Source organism: Anneissia japonica, unplaced genomic scaffold, assembly GCF_011630105.1.
Source record: "Anneissia japonica isolate Jap-2015-1 unplaced genomic scaffold, ASM1163010v1 scaffold9_len2422644_cov172, whole genome shotgun sequence".
Classification (NCBI taxonomy): domain Eukaryota; kingdom Metazoa; phylum Echinodermata; class Crinoidea; order Comatulida; family Comatulidae; genus Anneissia; species Anneissia japonica.
In genome coordinates, this window is record NW_022758107.1 from 1,561,165 (window position 1) to 1,582,071 (window position 20,907).

General features: G+C 34.9%; 1 protein-coding gene across 1 annotated transcript; it reads right to left on the reverse strand.

The window, feature by feature from the left end:
• Window positions 1-149: 149 nt before the first annotated feature.
• Window positions 150-17,967, reverse strand: LOC117125035. Its single transcript, XM_033271394.1, has 15 exons — window positions 17,811-17,967; window positions 14,868-15,064; window positions 13,629-14,124; window positions 10,975-11,104; window positions 10,022-10,818; window positions 9,296-9,460; window positions 8,279-8,395; window positions 7,854-7,946; window positions 7,335-7,492; window positions 6,381-6,457; window positions 5,791-5,995; window positions 5,130-5,235; window positions 4,802-4,916; window positions 4,121-4,275; window positions 150-3,419 (listed from the first exon to the last, which is right to left on the reverse strand). Exons 1-15 carry the CDS (start codon window positions 17,829-17,831, stop codon window positions 2,727-2,729), a joined length of 3,525 nt encoding a protein of 1,174 aa, XP_033127285.1. The 5' UTR covers window positions 17,832-17,967; the 3' UTR covers window positions 150-2,726.
• Window positions 17,968-20,907: the final 2,940 nt, after the last annotated feature.

The following is a 20,907-nucleotide window of genomic DNA, read 5'->3' on the forward strand; positions in this document are numbered from 1 at the left end:
GAAAATGACTACTGAAAAACCTGTGCGGGCCCCCCCCCCCTACTGGATCCACCCCTGTTGACACAGAGCAAAGGTCCATCAAACTCTTCCCCATACTTTAAATTTGTTGGCTACATTTCAGACAAAAATTGAAAACAAACTCATTTATATTACAGGTTACATCATATATTTTTAATTTCACAAGCAACACCTCGGTTCCGGTTTCAATTAAACTTCTTGTAATAGCTTGTACAGAAACTGCCTGCCAATAGAATTTGACAGTCCTTACCTGTTCTTATCAACTGTTCCCCCAAATCGAGAACATTGTCATACAAACAAGAACACCTGTATCTGAAATATGCTACTTTCAGCAAATTGGCAAACCAAAAACCTCCTGGGTGTTGAGTATCCATCAAAACAATGATTGATACTATATATTATATATATACTTTTATATGTGTATTAGTATTCTTAATACTTATCTCCATGATTGATAATTATGAGGTTAAACAAAATTGCAACAAATATTTCATACATGACAAGGTTAATACAGTTTGTATCTAAACAAAACATTTTCATTCAGGCCATGTTTATCCCTACGCAACAAAAATCCTCTGCAAAATGTATTTCTTTTATAGTTTTAGTTAAAAAACTCCAAAAATTTACAGGTATGGTAAATCATAATTTCAAAATGGGAAAAAAAATAGTGTGAAATTGGACTGGGGTCCCAAAAGCCCCATTCCCATACCACATATATCCTATAATGACACAAATTTTGCAGTGAAAATAACCTCCTTCCCTACATATTTTGTTTAAAAAAAAGGCAATTACCGATATATTTTTACATGGCCTTTATCGTGATTGCTCTCTGGGTAAATAAAAAGTATAAGAAAAAATCTCGAAAGACTATATTATGTAAACTACCCTACAATATTATACGAAGATTAAAAAAAAGAGATATGTATATTATATATTACATGTTGTATTCTTGTGAACAAAAATTCACATTCCCTTCCCTACCCCCATCACTCTTACACCCACCCCTTCCCTAATACTTCCTCTCACCTCACAAGTATCTTTCAGGGGTTGAACCTGTTACACACATCAAGTTATTAGTACAAACTAAATTGAACTTTTCATTTTAGCTTTCACTTCAAATATTTAACATTTTTCCTAACATATTTTAAATATTGTTTTTCTCTTGCTTAATTGTTTTCTCTATGGAATTAGAGGCCTTTGATGGTGATGCAAGCACCTTCACCAGGGATAGACACAAGCACCAGATAAAGAATCGAATATTTTTCACACAACACAATGAATTAGCTTGAATTACGGGGAAAAAAATCATCCTTCAGTTAAAACCAGCCAAAAACTGGGCTTAATCTCATCAAAATTTGGCCACAATTTGTTTATAGCCAGTTTCTAAAAGCAAGTTTATTCAAATTTCTATTAAATTTTAAACCTAATATTATAATAGGCTAAGGTGGTAGCTAAAGACAGTAGGACGGCCTCTAAAACGGTGGTCTTCAGCCTAAATCACATAAGCAAACAGGTTTTAAAATCAATTTCTGTTACAAATAGCAGCATTGTTGCGTGATAAGCAATAAATATAGAACTTACTATAAAATATTTCAATTGTGAAAAAAAAATGTAATGTCTGTAATATATCAAGGACTTCTGGAAATTTTTTTAAAGTCCTTTCAGCCATACATTTTATCTACTTATTACCTACCCCTCCAAAACATTAAATAAACCAAATTATTTTCTTTGTTTAAATCACACTTATCATTCCTCCAATACACTTACACACTCTTTTTTTCTCTTATTCTATAATCTGCTTTTTCCCATCCATTCAACATAATTATTTCTTGTCTGCCTACTCCCATTATCTTTCTTCTTTATTTGTCAATAAACTTATATTCTCATTTCTCTAATCATTTCACCTACTTTTTTCACCACTCCAACAAATTAGAAAACATAATTATATCCTTTGCCTAGTTATTTGATTATTCTTTGTAATCTTCCACTCAATGAACTCATACATTAATTTTTTAAACCTTTTATCTGCTTTACTTCTCATCCCTTCAATAAATTATATTTAACATAATTAATGTCTTTGCTTCTTTTTATCTTCTCAAATACACATTCATTCTTATTTTTCCACATTCCTTCGTCTGTATTACCCATTTCCTCTCACCTTCTGTACATCAGTTTTTCTTTGTCCCTCCTAATACTACTCGGGTAATCAACACCACAATTCATTGGCACATCCCGATATGCATGCAGTTTGCGGCTAATTAATGCTAAAGAATTATTATCCTGATTGTTTCCTTTGTGCAAATTAATAACATGAATAAATTATAATGTAATCTTGGCCTATGGATATTTTAATTACTATGGCAACCATGTTTAATATCATAATTCATAAGTTAAGTACATTCTCAACTTCAGTTGATGAATGTTTCTTCATATCAAATGTATAAAAATCTTAAAACAAAACTATGTTAATAACAGGTAAATTAAAACTTCAGCATTAAATCATCATTAATTTAAAGATGATAATATGTAGAACAGTAAATTGTCCGACACTATTTGAAATGACTGTCACTAATAAAAATTTTTGTCCACACTAAGTTTATGTGACAAATATGTGCAGCAGTTTGCATGATGTCACATCACACTCATATTCTGTGACATAAAATTTAATAGTGTAAACAGAACAGACAGGTTGACAACAACTCGATAACTTAACTATTTACAAGTTCTTGAGGAATGGTAGTTGCAATCGCACTTTCATCATCAGATGTCTTCAATGACAAATCTTTAAAACATGACTGCGCTTCGACTACCCAATGAGCAACTCTCGTGTCGGAAGTGGAATCCTCAGGAACCTCAACTGGAGCTCTTTGCGTCTCCTCTTCAGATTCAAGCTCATTTTCATCTTGACCTTCGATCTCCTCAAGTTCATATAGAGCATTCCTGTCTTCGTCATCTTCATCATTGACATCATCATCATCATCATCCACTTCAGCGACATCTTTCTCTCCGGCTGTTGGTTCCAAAGTTTCTGATGAGGCTTTGGATGTTGCCGTTTTGTGATCATCGCTATTGTGGGTTGAATCAACAGATTTAGGAGGGCACCAAGTGTTAGTCTTATTGGGATACATTTGATCATAGTTCTCTTGACTGGAGAGGACATTCCCTCGGCTGTCAGTGGCGGGCTCTGGGTGGGGGTAGTCTTCAGATATTGGCTCCGAGATGACACTACTGAATGAGATTCCACTGCATCCAGATAGGTTCCTATTGTGTCCCATGTAATGGCGCCTCTTTGTTAAGCGTGCGACATTTGCAGCTTCCAAATCTTGCTGGTACTTCTTAATCATGTCGTCATATTCTTCTCGCGCTTTGGATGATAACTGTAGCAACTGTTGGAAGGTTTCCTTAAGAATAATCAAGAAGACAAATTAACATGTGTATCATTTTTAGTTGCTCTTGAAATGCATTGGGATTTTTTTTATGATCCTAAATATTCTCTAATTTTAATTTACTGAGCTAATAATGTAATATAGTTAGATTTATTATAGCGTGCGTATTAACAGCAAAGTCTTTCGCTAAAAAAACTTAAATATAAAATCTGAAATATAAATAAATAATTGTACTATTCACTTTATATATACTGTTATTAGATTTCAATTAAAATTTACAAGAAAAAATTTTACTTGCAAATTAATAGACATATAAATAATACTGTTCCTAATTCATAGACCCTTATTACCATAAGTAAAGATTATTCAAAGAAACGGTAGCTTGATTAAAAGGTATGCTTCTCTATATTCCAGAGTTCTTTGTTCAAGTTCTATCATAAACGAGGATTTTTTTAATGACTAAAATGAACTCCACTTCATAAAGTCAAGCATATAATGTGATTCAATGAAGATTACAACATGTGCAGGATTGCTCAATGGATCATTTAGAATGATGACCAGCAGGTGGTACTACACAGAACCAGAAGGGATTTCATCAGGTAAACACAGTGTGTTAAACCTCATAATGTGACTTAGTTTACGGAGCAAGTAAGTGGTAAGTCACTATTAGATGAGAATGAAATATAAAAATAATTTAAATACAATACTGTACCAACCTCTGCACCGTCATAGTTGAACAATCCGACAACACTTACAGGAACAAGTTTATTGACTGCCCTGCCTAAGGCTTTGCGTCCAAGGGCAAACACAAGAGGGACATTCTGCTCTCTAGCTAGCGAAGAAATGTTCTCCAAAGCATCATCCAAGCCACCTACAGTAATATTTAAAAAAAAAATGTTAGGTCATTATCATTCTTTGCTTGAAATTGACTACATATAGTTAATTTCTTATAGCCATTCACACAAAGGAAATCTTCATCAATTATTGACATTTTCAGAGGTAGTACATAGATTTGCACATCTAGATTTATTATAAGAATACTGGAGTGCAAATTTAATGCACTATATTCTTCTAACGCTTGTAAAATGATCCAAATTGTGACTTCTTTAACTTTACATACAACCACCTACATTACAGAGCCATACCCCAACATTTACCAATGATTAAATGTTGGTTTTTTGCAAGGTATATTATTGATAAGTTTACTACACTATCAATTTTTATGTGATGTGACAAACAACTATGATATGCCAATATTTAGGTGTAATATTACATCATCAGGCCCATATATGGGCACATCACATCACACAAATGTTGATATATGGGCACATCACATCGCACAAATTTTGAAAGTGCAAACAGAGTTTCCGAACTAGCAAGAGGACGTCTACACTTACCCTTGGCTTGAATCTTTTCTAAATTCGGCGACACTATAATACACTTAATCTTCTTCAATTTCAGATGTTTGGTAACCTCTCGAAGACCCATAACAATTCTTCTTTTAGACTTGGCCTATAAAAAACATCTGGTTGAAGTAAATTTCTCATTGATTCTCTATATTTTCTATTGTTGCCTGTACAATGATTGGTGTGTTTATTGTTTTATGTTATGCATTACGTATTATCTTGTTTTAATATAATGCTGTTAATACTGTAGGCTTCTAGGAAAGCAAGCTTGTTTCCAATTGCAATTGTATACGTAACTGGCGAGTCCAAAGACGCATACCTTTGTTGGGTCTTTATGGTACTGTCTATCTTGAAATTTAATTAGAGCCTGTAGCAATGTGGTACAGCAGGCATCGATATCTTTATCCAAAACTTGATTGCAGTACCTGAAGTAAACAAACCCATATTATTGACAGCTGTTAAAAATATTAATTGGCAAGCAAGTAAGTAACAAGAATATCTAATTTGAGGCCCTAATAAGACGTTTCAGTTAACTTTGAAATTAATTCCTATAAGCCACAATCTGCTTTCTTGCTATAAGTGTCATCATGCATATTTATTTTACTTTAACTGAAATTATCTTTTGATACATTTTTTATTGCAATGTCACTTGACATTTATTACATTTTAAAAGGACGTGGGTCAACTCTGAAGTAACTGAAAGCTCCATAAGGTCATTATGTATAAAATTATATACTTTTTTAAATAAGATAAATTTATACTTGCTTCTTGCTTGAAATGAAATGGATGCATTTTTATAGTTTAATGTTACTGACATTTTATTGTGCACCTGTGCAATGTAGAGTTGCATAAGTCACCATTTATTTTTTTTAAAAAAATTAAATTTTTAAAATAAGACAAGTTTGCACTTACTCTACTAAGTCACCATTTATTTTTTTTTTTAAATTAAAATTTTTAAAATAAGACAAGTTTGCACTTACTCCCTGAATCGGCGGCTATGAATCTTACTTGCTACATGTGAAGGTGAGTTAATGTTCATGCTAGTGGCTGGACTTGAAAGACCGGAACTAAGGGGAGATCCAGGAGACAGAGGACTTAAACTCATTGGTGACATCTGACTTACAGGTGAGAGGTCACTCTGGGAACATGTCAGGCCAGATATGATGGAACCTCGTTCACTAACGGCTGAAAAAAATAAATGTAGCAACCTTTGACAATTAATAATACAAGTTGCAGAATTGACTAAAATACAGGTCTCTCTCTAAATAAAGACCCTCTCCAATTAAAGACTCCCTCTCCTTTTAAACACTACTTTTCTGTGGTCTCATATTAACAAATGTTTATCTTTATTATTCTAATTTGAGATCAAAGCTGCTAAAGGCCATGGGAACTCAGGTCACACAAGTGGTCTTTAATTGGAGGGAGATCTGTGGTCACACGGAAAAGTGGTTTGTGAGCTTAAATGACTTGATTCTCCTGCCCATGTGTGATCGATACCTGTTGGAGTGTTGTAATATAGTATACATAAAACAGTAGTAAGATAAATATAACTTTCAAGGAAGTATCCTACCTTCTTGCGACAACCCCAGGCTGGTATCAGCGTTGTTGATGTTCTCAATTTCACCAGCAGATTCGTTTCCAAGGCCACTAAAAAAATAATAGAACCCAGATAACAGAGAAATGTAGAACTATACTTTGTAATATAAATGCATGTTGTCTCACAAAAACACATGTTGTCCCACAAACACATGTTGTCCCACAAACAAATACGCACACTGTAATCACAAACACACATGTTGTCCCACAAACAAACACGCACAATGTAATCACAAACACACACACTGTCTCACAAACACACATGTTGTCTCACAAACAAACATGTTGTCTCACAAACAAACACATGTTGTCCCACAAACACACACACTGTCTCACAAACACACATGTTGTCTCAGAAACAAACATGTTGTCTCACAAACACCCATATTGTCTCACAAATGCACACTTACAAACGTTTATGCTACTGTTTTTGTGAAACCTTAGCAACAATAAATGTGTGTTTGTGGGACAACATGTATGTTTGTGGGACATATACTGTGTTCTGATTGGCCGTGTTCTGATTGGTCAATTGTTAAGTTTGAATAACAATCTGAAAAAGTCTCTTTAATTAGGTGTCTGCCTAGATCCACTGCTGTAGATTAATGAGTTGCAATATTGTGACATATTCCAACATATAATAAAATTTATTTTTGAAATATTTTTTTGTTACTTAATAAAATTTCTTGACTAGTCTCAAAGTGCCACACTTTTGCTTTCTTACTGTTTCATGTATTAGAGTAGAACGGCTCATCATCATATTATTTGTCTTTGTTACATTATGTTATTGGAAAAAGTTTCATGAAAATATATATATATATATATATAAGATGTGTATAAGAGACAGGTAGAGTTGATTATAGATATGTATATATAAAAAATATACATTATGTTTTTATATATGATACATACATAATATATAAGCACTTACTCATCTGATAGACAGTTCTCATCCAAGGCCCGCTGTCTCTTCTTCTCCTCTCGTTCTTTGAGTATAACTTTCTTTAATGCACTCGGTTTCTTCTTCACTGGATTTTCCCGTTCTTTACCACGCTTCCTTGGTCCTGAAATATCCAGTGGATTCAGAGCCTGCAACAGCAACAGCAAAAAAAATTAAAATATATTATTTTAAATATTTATTCAAATTAATTAAATTTTACTGATATTATTTTGTGACCTTTTAGGTAATAGAATTTATCCATTTTCTCTCAAACCCCTTGAGTTTGTTTTAATTAATTTGTCATTTCTTATAACATTTTAATATTTTATAATTATTATTAGTAACTGGAAGGATTTAAAAGAACACAGTGGTGTTGTTTTTAATTGTGGAAAAATGCCTGGTGCTTGTAGGATTTGAACCCAGGATCCCGGAATCGGAAGATTAGCATCTTAAACACATAGCTAAAAACTGCACTCCCATGTATGGCAGATAAAAACAGGAAGAACGCACCTTAGAATCTTCAGACGTATTTGTGCGTGAACTAGCAGTGGTCTTAGAGGCTGCCAAAGCCTCTTGATTATTACGTACATCTTGCTGTTGTTTCTGTAAACAAGAAAAAATATATAATTAGTTTACTTAACTCATTGTTTACTAGTAGAGCACAATAAACTATATCCTTTACCTGATACGTGAAGCCAGGTTAAGTAACCTATAGCCAAACATTGGCATTGGTTCAAACAGAAAGGTTGCCCATGATGGTTCTGGTGACTGAACAAGTTTTCTCTAAACTGCAGAACAAGACTATAAACCGTAGGCCCACTGAACACACTCTATAATTATAGAAGTACTGTAGTACTAATAACCTTAATTTGCATGCTTCAATATTAAGAAAAAAACAAAACATGACAAGCTGATTAAAGAAAAATGTACAGTACCTCTAAGGCTGCAAGCATGTCACCAAGGTCAAACTCAATTGGCATCTTGGTGCGTCTGTTGGGTTTCTTCAAGTTTTCCTGTAGTTGTTTCTGCTCTTGGGTGATTTCAGAATATTCCTGATGGGAACAATATGACATGAAAATATAATAATTTTATTTATTTGGCAAAAACAAGTGACATACCTAAATATGGTTATGATAACATCACATCAAGACCATATATAGGCACAGCATGACCATATATAAGAACAGCATGACTATATATGGGCATACAACAGATTTTGTCAGAGAAAATTGATAATCTGGAAAGAGTTTACATAAAAATAAAGAAATTTTGCAAAGTCAAGGAATAAAAAAAGCTAGAATTCATCTAAGCACTTGAAGTTGATTACAGATTTCTGAAACTTATTGCCGATTTCAAGTTATTATTGATAATGATGAGAAAAACATGTCCCCATCGGGATTCAAATCTAAGACCTTCCGATTACCGTTTGGATACTCTACCAACTGAGCCATGAGGCCAAATGGTGAACACCCATGGATTTTCCCATTAGGACATGTTTTTTTCTCAAGGTAATGCGTAATATCCAATGAATAATAGTAAATCACATGATAGTAACTTTGGTATGGCGACACACCGCCACTTGCGATAATTAATGATGATAATAAATATTTGAGGAATACGTATAACCCCATCAGGATTTGAACCTAAGACCTTCCGATAATCGTTTGGCTAATCTACCAACTGAGCTTATTATTAAAGGAATGAACCCAAATTTATAAGAAAAGAGCAATGTAAAACACATTAATTTGTTCTTCTGCAGAAGATGATAAATTTTACTGAGCTAACAAATTCAACAAATTGCACTCAAATGTTTAAACCTCTGGCGCCGCCCCACCCCCAACCTGCCAAACCCACCACTGCCCCATATAGTACCCCCACTTTCACACTGCATCTTTATCAGCCCCAACCTATGTCAATACTCATAAATACACCACTGGCCAGAGGAGACTTACCCTTGCTGCTGCTTTTGCTGCTTGTATAGCCTTCTTGCGTCGTTTCCTCGCATTCTTACCATCTTTTATTCCACTTGCTACAACGTCAGGAGACATCAGAGTTTCTGGTTGAATAATCTCTCCAGGCTGTATTAACTCACTTTCATTTCTGGACTCACTTTCTATCTGTAAAAGAAATATAACATACACATTTTATAGAAAATAACAAAAAATTCTTTTATTAACATAACATACAACAAGGTCATGAACATGAAGTAAATTCGTCAATATAATAGCAGACAATCTCTTACTATTACATTCAGTGTAGATGAATAACAGCTTAACGACTAATCTGGACAGTGGTGTATTTAGGAATCTTGAAATAGGGGGAGGGAATGATGGGACGTGAAGGTGAAGTGGGGGATCGATGATTAAGTGAGGTGATTAAATAATGTGATAAGAAGTCAGTTTTAACTACTGAGCATGATTTTTTTGCTTTGAAAAATGATGCGGGGAAAAATGATGATGTGGGGAAAAATGAAGATGTGGGGAGAACCCCAGATATGCCATTTCTGAAGGATAAACTAATTAGAGGAATGCGTTACAGGGTTTTCGTTTTTAGCCGTTAATAGCATATAAGAACACAAGAAAAGCTGAACATAAACAACTTTATAAGTATTATTAGTTTTCATGTTTAATAAAGAATGGGAAAAACTTAATTTTTGTTGCCAGAAAAATGGTACTTACTGCCTCGTGTTCTTGGAGGGTCAATTTATTCTTGACAATAGCACTGTAGGAATGCTTAGGTGCCTGGCTTTCAGCTTGATCTCTCCTGACACCTGGCAGGCCTGGGTACTCGCTCGTATCATGCAGCTGCGGTGGTTTCATTCCATGGTATCCAATATGCTCACTTTCACCAGCACTTTTCGACTGATTTGAATAGGCTGCTCTACCTTTTCCTAATCCATATTCTGTTTTAGGTTTAGGACCATTTGCAGTTCTATGATTTTGAGCGGTTGTACTAGATCTCTTGCCCGTAGGGTTAATTACAGGCTTAGGGATGGAATGATTTGGTAGCCTTGGGCCCTGTGCTGCTAAATTGTAAGCCGCTTTCTGTGAAAGAGCATTTGCATAGCTCATACCACACTGAACTGTGGGCATGTTGTATTGACACGGATTTCCATGAAACGCTTGCGGTGGCGTTGGCATGACGCAAGGCATGCTGGTCTGCTGATGTTGTTGTTGTTGTTGGTAAGCAGGATAAAATAATCCTTCTTGTGGTGGTGTAAAAACTGCATGTTTCTCTAGGCCAACACTGACTGCAGCTGCCTGTTGCAAGCCAACGCCAGTAGAGGTGCTAGCATGCATGTGTTTAGGGCTGTAATAGCCACTATCATTGTCCATATCGGCTGAAACTGCCTGCGTTGTAGACATATCGTTGCCTGTTTGCTGGCCTTGGGATTTTCTCCTAGTGGTTAAATGTGGGTTTTGAAGGTGACTTGGTAAATCTGCCAAAGTTTTATCTGCTATATCTGGACAAAAATCTGTATTGCATTAAAACAAATCAAAATTATTAAGATCATAAAACAAAATGTATACAAACTTATCAATATTAATTACACATTATTCTGTATTTCCTAAAGGAATGATTAAAAAATATATATTTTTAGCATGTAAGAACAAGCAGGATATTAGCTCACCGGTCTGGAGTGCGGCATCTACCATCATCAAGGTTTTTGCGGGCCGTTTTGTCTCTGTGCTTTGTCGATTTTTCATGTGCACATTTTTTCGCCAATCTGCAGCATTGTTTTTCATATTTCCATGCCAACTCTACAAATTTTTATAAATTTTTATAAACAAAAATCAAAGTGAGATGTAAAGCCCATAGAGGCAGTCTATATTGCCATATGCACTATATAATGTTACATTTTTATTACTGTGTTACCTTGGAAAGCCGATAGACGATTTGTCCGTTATATCGCGATTTTTCGATCTTACTTCCGCATTTGCTTTGCGCAGCGCCACCTATCGTTTCAAAGCGTAACCACGTTTTAGCGTCGCTTAGCAAAAGTACATCAGCTCTATTTATGGTTATCATTAATAGATAAGGCCCGCCCATGGCTTCCTTATATGTTAACAATATTTCCTAATATGTCTAGTTTGCTAACCAATTGGGTTTTCTCGAAAAAACCTACGCTGGCGTAAGCATTCACTGGTTGATGTTGACATAGGCGAAATAGTGAAAATCTGGTACGACTTGTCTATGAATTTATTTACAATTTTCTCCAGAGTCGGATTTGCGTCCCAGCTAATCAATATTTTTTTGAAGTGTTGATTTATCATGTTTAATCCTAATTTAGTCAGGTAAGACTTGTTTCAACTCTGATCAAAAATTGTTATTTATACTTCTAGGCCGTAAAATGCTAGGCAGTTTTTTGAGCATGTGAGCACGAGGTAGTGGTAGCTCAGCGAGAACTGTAGCACTACGGCGGGCTGAATTGCGGTGCGATCCATTGTAATAGCGTCTGAATGCAAATGCATTCCATGTGTGTTAGTTTAGGATGGTTTATAAACCTTGCACATATTTCTATATAATAATTATTCTATAATTACAGCAGGCCTAGGGATTCATGTTTATTGCCATTAATTTATTCTAGGGCCAAGGAGGGATGTTTCACAAAATAATATTCTCAGGCATATGACTTTGAGTGAGAAATATTTAATTAGTAAAAAATAATACCAAAGCATATCTCTTGATACATTGTATTCTAGTAGTATTAATTATTGTAATCTGCAAATATATTTTATTTTAGGGACATGAAATTGTAAATGAACTGTAAATATATTCAGACTTGGACGGTTGCAGATCAACAACGGTTATGATAGTGAATTTTTAAATGGTGACAAGGATTTATAACCACTGAACTCAGGTTCAGAATGACTCAAATCCCTCAGAAAGCCTGCCTAAAGGAAAAAAAAAAACATGCTGAAAAACACTAGGCAGCACTATTTTAAATCAATATCAGTAATTAATATTGACTTTGCTTTTTAATGTTTACATTTTATGAAAACATGATCATTAAATTTATTTATAACAGATATTTAATAAGCAAAATAATGATGTTTGATGCTTATTCAAAGACCGTATAATGAATATTTTTCTTATAAGAAGCAGATTTTGCAATACCTGCATGAAATGTTGCTACCCCACTTCTAGAGTAATAAGTTCCGGCCTAATCTATAGTCTCTCTCATGGAAATGTACCATATTTATATAAATCCCCTGAAGGAGTTTTCTTTAAGATGGGGGCAGAGGTGTGGTATATTCCATATCATAATCATATGTATGTTTTTATATTTCATGTTAATATTTAGAAGCAGGTGTATGAAATGATTATTATTATTACAAATAATAGAGAAGGAAAATGATTTAATAAAAATAAAAATAAAAATGTTGTCTTGTTCTCCTTTATAAGTCCTAAAAATCACATATATTGAGTGAAATTGTGAATGATGAACTTGTGAAGGATGGTAATTAGTTCATGTAGGCCTACAATTGTCATCAAGCCAACAAGATACAGATTTCAGAAAGATTGGAGCCATTTTTAAATAGGCATTATCCTCGCTGCATATTTACGGGTACGCGAATATGCTAGGCACCCCCAATGTGCGCAGCCTAGGCCTCAGCCTCGCATACGAATCGTAATAGAAACCAACAGAAATATTATCCCTAAATTACTAAGTTGGAACACTAAATATATAATAATATTCATTTTAATGGTATATATTTATTTCACACATATTAATTATTGGTGTAACAGACAGTCTTGGAATTGCTCTGTATAAATACGATCTTCCTGATTATGATCGCCGATGTTTCCAAAATGGAGTACACGCTACTGTTTGAGTCCAACGAAATGGAGGTACCCTTTAGTTTCGGATTTGCGTCCCAGCTACTCAATTTGTTATATTAATATCCTAAATTATAGATTATAAATTTTTATAGCAGAGATTTTGAATTCATTTCTGATCAAATTTTTTTTGTATTTTAAATTAACGATTTTCTAGAGCACAAAATCGTAAAAATTGTGTACCACGAATTGTCTATTAAATTACACTTTATCGTTTCGGTCAAAATACACCAAAAGTATTTCACTGTATTGTTAAACTATTTATAAACATATTTCACCATTATTTTTGTTTTGTTAAGTATAAGTTGTTTGATGAATTAACGTTTTTTCAAACACCACCAAATTTTGATAATTTGAACTAATTTCGAAAAATAGGGCGCCCTCTCCTAGGCAAAATTTGACACGATTTTTCCAGTGGCTTTCCTACGGTATACTGGTGCTTACCTTATGTCGTTGAGCTTGGCGTTGTACAGGTGGTTGAAAAGTATTCTGAGTATAGTGGTAATTGTTTAGCGGGTAGTGGCCCACCTTAGAGCCAAAACTCATGTTATTATAACCTGAATGATAGTTGGCAACTTGAACAGGAGGATTTGGCGGTGGGCACTGGTTTACAAACGGACCATAAGACGGGTGTGGTGGACCCGGCGCTGGACCATTAAACTGAGCATAATCTCTGCTATCCCTTCGACCATATGTCTGGTTCTGCTCATGGTACTGGCCCGCAAAATTGTGAGGCTGAGCTGGGTACTGTTGAGGGTGCGTATTGGTAAAAACTGGAGGTGGTTGTTGAAAGTAGTTAGCGTTGTTAAGTGGCTGATACGAAGAGTGGAACGATTGAGGAGGATGACCTTGAGGTGGATGACCTTGATGTGAATGACCTTGAGGTGGATGACCTTGAGAGTGACCTTGCCAGCGTGCATCGTTTGCTGCATTGGATGAACTGAAACATAAACAAATGATATTGAAATGACTCCACAGTTCCAACCAGCAAAAAATACACTTAACAGAATAATTTTTATCCCATACTTTACTCTATGGAATTGATAATAAAAATTGATTGATTGATTGATTATCGAAGTGGAGCTGTAGCTTGGTGTTTAAGATACTTGCTTTCCTTTCCCAGGTTCAAAACCCACACAAATAAAAACAGCTTCACTTTCTAGGCCCCACCCAATAGAATAAAAAGTGTACTTGCTGTTAGATGATAAGAAAAAAACTGAATGATTTACACCAAAAAAAATCACTGAACTTATAACACCAGTGAAAAAATTTCAATGTTGTTTTATGTAACGATAAACAGTACAAAGATAATTAACTTGTTTAACACCGTCATACTGACAAAAAAGTGTAGCCATGTCGGTCTAATTTGACACAAAATAAATAACAGAACTCTGCACTAACAGCATTCATAAACACAGAAGTTTTGGCTCCAAAAATTTGCCCACAAGGTGTCTGAGATGTCAGAAAGACTAAAGACTCGGTCAGGGTGAGGGGTTGGTTAATGGGAAGAATTTTTATGTTTTAGTATGGTCCAAAATAAAGTTATCTGGATAGAAAAATTAACAACCTAGTCTTTGACAAAAAACAGGGGTCAAGGCCTGTTTAGACAGGGGAAAATTCCCTTGACCCTTAGTGGACTTCATTTGAGTTGTAACCTATTTTCATGTGGTTATTAACACCTACCCTTCAGCAACAAAAGGAAAACAGCTTGTCATATATCGTGGTAGTTCTGTCAGTGGAGGCTGTGACATGTGGTTTGGTGCAGACTGGGAACCTCCAAACTGTTTGCAATACTCTTGTCCATGGTGGTAAGATGACATCATGGGCTTGCCAGTACACCCTGGTACAAATGGTTCAACTTCTGCTGACAGTGCTGTGTCCTTTGGAAACAAATATTGGTGAACAAATTTCATAGTTATCTGGAGGTCTTGGGTTCGATTCAAATCCGAATCACTTGCAAATTTCTGGTGCAAGTATTTGGGAACGTACTGAGTTTTTAGTACAACGATAACATGTCAGGTAATGCAAAACATCACTCCTATAAAATTTCATAGACTATTAATTCTATTAATGAAAGTTTCTTCTCTGTAACTATCTACTATTTATGGTGTACCTTTAGTATTTTGGGACTACCTTTCAGTTTATGTTTGCGAGTCTTCTTCATTTCTCTGTTTAAAGAGAGGCTTAAAACTCACCTTTCCTGTTTTTTTGTTTTATTTTTAGAAATTTATTAAATATGCGTACCACAACATAAAAAAATGCTGAAAACTACAATAGAACAAAAGACAAAAATAGCAATTTTAACTTAAAAGTACTTAAAGGCAAGCTCCAGAGGAAAAAAAACATGTTATGTTGTTAAAAACTGGGGGAGGGGGAGTGCAGATATGCCCCTTTTCTCCCAGTTATTAAATATTCAAAAATCTGTATCGCACTAACCATTCTCAGGGTTTTCATCAAACACCCTTTTGTGTGTTAGAAAAATCAGCAATATGAAACATTTTTTTCTATTCTGGCACCTGGCTTTAAACTATATGTCTTCTTTCTTTTATGCACTTTTGGACAATTCATGAAGCACATGGAGACTATGCATTATGCACTACAAATGGTTAATACATAAATATAGATTTTGATATTGTTAATCCCCCAATTTAATTTTTCTTTCCCATTCCAAACACTATTTTACCTATAGTGCAGTCTGTTTGACTTTTCATTAACAATTGAAGCCATTTCCTGCGATGCTGTATGTTTACAACCTTTCGTTTTAATGTTTACTTAACTAAGTATAATTTAGATATTTTTTTCATTGTGTAGAACAGTTCAAGAGGAAAGTTTTGAGTTTACTGTATCTGTGAAATATTTTATTTTTGTATGATCTTTGATAACTTTGTATGTTTACCTTCCAGTCTGTAAGTAGCAAATTTGGGTGTGGAAATAATATAAATCAATAAATAAATACCTCTACAATGATATGAGGTACTGCAGTGCAGACAATTGTTTAGGTGGGACTTTTGTATACCTTGTTTAGTGAACTTATTTTTGATCACAAAAGGTGGGTGAAAAAAAAATTAAAATAAAACAAACATTTTTTTTTTTATTTTCCACATTTTCATGTGCTAACTGACCTAAAACAAAGTTTACTTTTATTTAAAATCCATATTGGTGGGTGGAAGTTTCGCTAAACAAGATATAAATAAAGTTTTGCCTTTTACAGTATTAAAATCTGTAAACATAGCATTCACCAGTGCAAGAAATGCAAAACATCATTAAATCTCTTAGCTCAAAAAAAAAAGGGAAAAAAATTACACATCATGGGACAAACAGAAAAAAAATCAAAAATTAAAATTAGGGAATTTGAGGTCTATTTAGATTACAATAAGGAATAAACAGGTCTAGATAACAATAATATGGGATTGTGGCCCAGATGAAATTATTACACTTTTTTCAATGCATATTGGCGTTTTTAGATGTTCCTTTAATGGTATGAACACTCGTACTTATGCCAAAAAACAGAGAAATATGCAATAATTAGAGAAAAAAAAATCAAAATTAGAGCAATCATGGAGATGTAGCTTTATGGTTATTAATATGTTTGCTTCGAAACCCTGGATCCTGGGTCCAAATCTTGCCACAACTTAAAAAAAATAATTACTATCAGCCTCAATAAAAGAGCAATGTTTGTTGTTTCACCCTCTTCTATACAGTAATTGGTGAGTTTATTGCAGCTGGATGTAAAGAAGTTAAAAATTTGTTTAAATAACAGTAATATGGCATGCATGATTGTTATATTTTCAAAAAAATTGAGGCAGCAGCAAAAAAAGAAAGAAGAAAGTGGGCAAGGCCAAAGCAACGAACTAAAACTTATATTACTACATTATAAGAATAAATTTGAAAGTAGACTTTAAAGAGAGAATTTTTTAAATGGTATAAATTAAAAGATAACATTCATATTCATTAAGATCACTTCTAAATATTGATGACAAACCTACAACTAGTATCAAAAAATTCTTGGAACTTCGGATACCTCTCTGCACAGGGTCCAAATGGTCTATTTCATTTCATGTGTGAAAAATGTAGGTTTAGGTAGCCTAGCTTGAGCCTACAGTATATATTCATATATGGCACAGGATGGACTCAACCTAGTCCTAGCCCTATAGCCTTGACTGGCCCTTCAATTCAAATCCATCATTCATTGTATAGGCTAGGGCTAGGACAGGTCTAGGTGTAGGCCTATAGGCCTAGCCTAGGCCTAGATAATAATAAAGAAAAAAAAACCAAATTAAATTTAAGTTTAGGCTAGGGTTAATAATTGTGGACACTACAAAAGAATGTGCGGTTAACTAAAAATCGCTTAAAATATAATTAAAATGAAATTAATGTTGAATCCCTTGCCTTCAATCCTTGCTTTTTTCTTGTTTTAAGCCTAGGCCTAAGGTGTGGGCGTCTTACATCCTACCATAACATATGGCTAGCGAATGAAAACGACCTCTTCGCCTGTTGCAATTCTTGGATCAGGAGCTCTATTCATTCGGGGCTAGCCTAGCCAGGCCTTCCAGAACGTGATCAAACAACTAACCCATCCTAAAAACACAGTATTTGTTTCAAAAATTTTGAAAATAGTTAAAATACCTGCATAGATTTTCGATCCATTTCTGCTCTGTAAACATTCAAACATTCTTAATACTAACTTCAAACACGGATGTCATTTTCTGATCCAACATGTACTCAGTACACGCATGACGATCCCAATAAAAAACATTCTCCACACCAACTCATCGCTCGTGTTTAGAAATGACGTCACTATTCCAATAATAGTACAGTTACTGTATAATTCATTTTTTACCTCACAAACAATAAATTAGGAAGAATCTCCACAACTCCTAAGAATTGGACTGGTGGTATGATCTTGATAGCTCAATCACGTATTTTGATCATCATACTATTGACATTTAAAATCACAATGGAGTTCATAGGTTTATTTATAGGTTTATTGAAGTTTCCTATAGGCCTATCCAAAAGAATAACGTCTTTTTAGTGACGGCGCCAGCAGAGATACAGTCTGATTCTTCCCGAGAGTTCATGGTCCCCAGAGGGTCCCCACCTCATCCCCACCATTGTTGGACAAATTTTTAAAATAGGCAAAAACAAAACAGTGATAATGATCTTCTTCCTCGATGGGTTAGGGTCCCGACGGGGGTCTTGGGGTTCTCTCTTATTAACCCCCGCACCCAACAGTGTAGGAGCGTAGGACATAAACCATCCAGGACAATAACCACCCGGACAGAAACCACCCAAAATGGACTATACTATTATTAAAGTGGGGTGGGCTGTAGGTTGCACAAATAGTAAATGTGTAGGCCTATTAATGTAATGTAATGGCGAGTTCAAATGCAATTTTCTATGAATAGCCTGTTCAGTAAATTATTCTGTTTTAATTAGATTGTATTCACTATTATTGAAGTAAACTGGTTTTACTACTAAAACTGTACATGTCTCTTTATAACTGTCATTAATATAAGAAGAAATATTAATTTAGTGACAATTCAATCAAAACAGAAAAAGATAAAATAGTAAGATCTTATTAACCTACATTCATTAATGGTTTTTGATTTTTGTTCATTCAAATTATTATTATTAAAGGAAACTTTTTAATTGAAAGTAACTTTTAAAAAAAGTAGCGCTCAAACCCTTTTGAGAAATTAAAATAAATTTAGAATATCGGTACTAAATATTAGCCATACCATACCAGAAAATAAGTATGCACTTGTAGTAAAAAAAAATGGCGAACTTAAAGCACAGTTATTTTTTAAATCTACAAATACAATGCGTAACCTACATGCATGTTGTCAAAAGAGTTCAATGAATTAAAGGCGTATAACAAGTCACAATGTAATGTATCCTATTGTAAAGCTAGATAAAAACCGTAAGCCCACCCAACATTGTGCACCCCACATTCCATCCCATTTTAACAATGTTATAGTCCATTTTGTGTGGTTTATGTCCGGGTGGTTATTGTCCTGGGTGGTTTTTGTCTGATTTCCAGGATGAAGTACCACTGGCACTACCACTTGTCGTTTTCAAGACGCGCTTTTGTTTCCTCTATGAGGAGTTAATCGAGGAGGAGACGGCAAACTTATTGAGGAATGACTGGAGTGAATGGGAAAGTCAGAGTGAGCTGAATATACGGTACTGTAGATATAACATTAAATCGAATTATTACCGATAGATGAATGTTCAGTGCTTCTAGTTCATTTTGTACCAGCGGCGACCAAAAGTGACACGCAGTGACAGCGAGCTATGGCCTACCATTATTGAGCAGACACAATGCGACGAACCAAAGAAAATGGGTTAGTCAGTCTACAAAGGGTTCAAGTTTATTGATTTGTAACAAAACCATTATCGTATTATAGCAACGTAGTCCCTGTTACAACAGTGTGTGAATAAGTTAAAAATGTACCATGAGTATCCCTTTCTAGAATTCTGTTGTTATGTTACGCCTTGTTTTGTTTGGGGTTTTTTTTTGTAAAAACTTCCCTATCCATCATTGTAGGCCAAACGAAACCAGTTCAAGTGCAATTTTAAAATTTAATAGTCTTTTGGCTTGTTGTGTGAATGTGGTAATCCAGGAAAGCATTTTTTAAATATTATAGTATAGACTAGAATGTTTCAAAAAACCAATTAGGTAAACCAAATTGTTCGTTTGCCCTCCTCCACCCGCCCCTAACTCACTGAAAAAAGGGAAAAAAAAAATGTTTTTTTAGATCTTTATTTTTTTTTGCCACATGCCTTACAAATAGTCTAAAGTTGTTGTCTGATGTAAGATATTGCAATTCTAGACCCTGGTTAGAGGTTATTCCATCTGATGAGTAACAAAAAAAAAGAAGAAAAAATTGTTTTCCACCCGCCCGTTTTTATGATTTTAAAAAAGAAGGGCAAACAAACAATTTTTTTAGACCTTATCATCCACGGAGTTGGTCAGGTACCAGGGAAGTGGATAGCCTAACTCCCCTTACTAGCCAACGCGCCAGTGTGGTGGTAGCCTACCATTCCTCTTCTCGTAGTGAATAAACAAAAAAAGTAATTAACAGTAAAAATGCTTTTTCAAAGCAGTGTTCCTCGATAAAATTATTGAATTTTCCCCGATGCTCCTCCTCCCCCCACGGGTGCCGTCGCGAGGGTCCTATATCGAGAACATAGGCTAGTCTTCTAGGATGGGAGTTCGCAAAGCTCCTAACCTGCACCCACAGTCCGAGAGGAGAATTTGTGAGAGGTGTAGTGCCTGATCAACCACTTAGTTCACATGCATTAGGCATAATAAGAGAATATTTTCAAGCATCTGTTCTAGCTACATTTAATAATGGCTGAAAAACCCATCTTTGGTCTCCACCTTTTGCCATTTTTTACATCCTAATTTATGAAATCGTTGGAAACCATCGGCGTCATGGATATAGCGTTGTCAATCAATAGAAAATTCAAAATGGCAAAACAATTGAGCTCTCCATCCGACCACTGCTGGATCCGACACTGAACTCATGCACTTCCTTTTTTCCTCTTTCCTCTCTCTAACTCCATTATTCCTCCCTTTTTTATCTGTCGGCGGACTGACGGTGGGGGTAGGGGATCGGGCCACGTGGCCCAAGCTGAATCCGCTCTCATTGTGGGGAAAGTGCATGCACAACTGTTTTTATACTGCAAGACAAAGTGTCTTGCAGTACTTACATGTCTG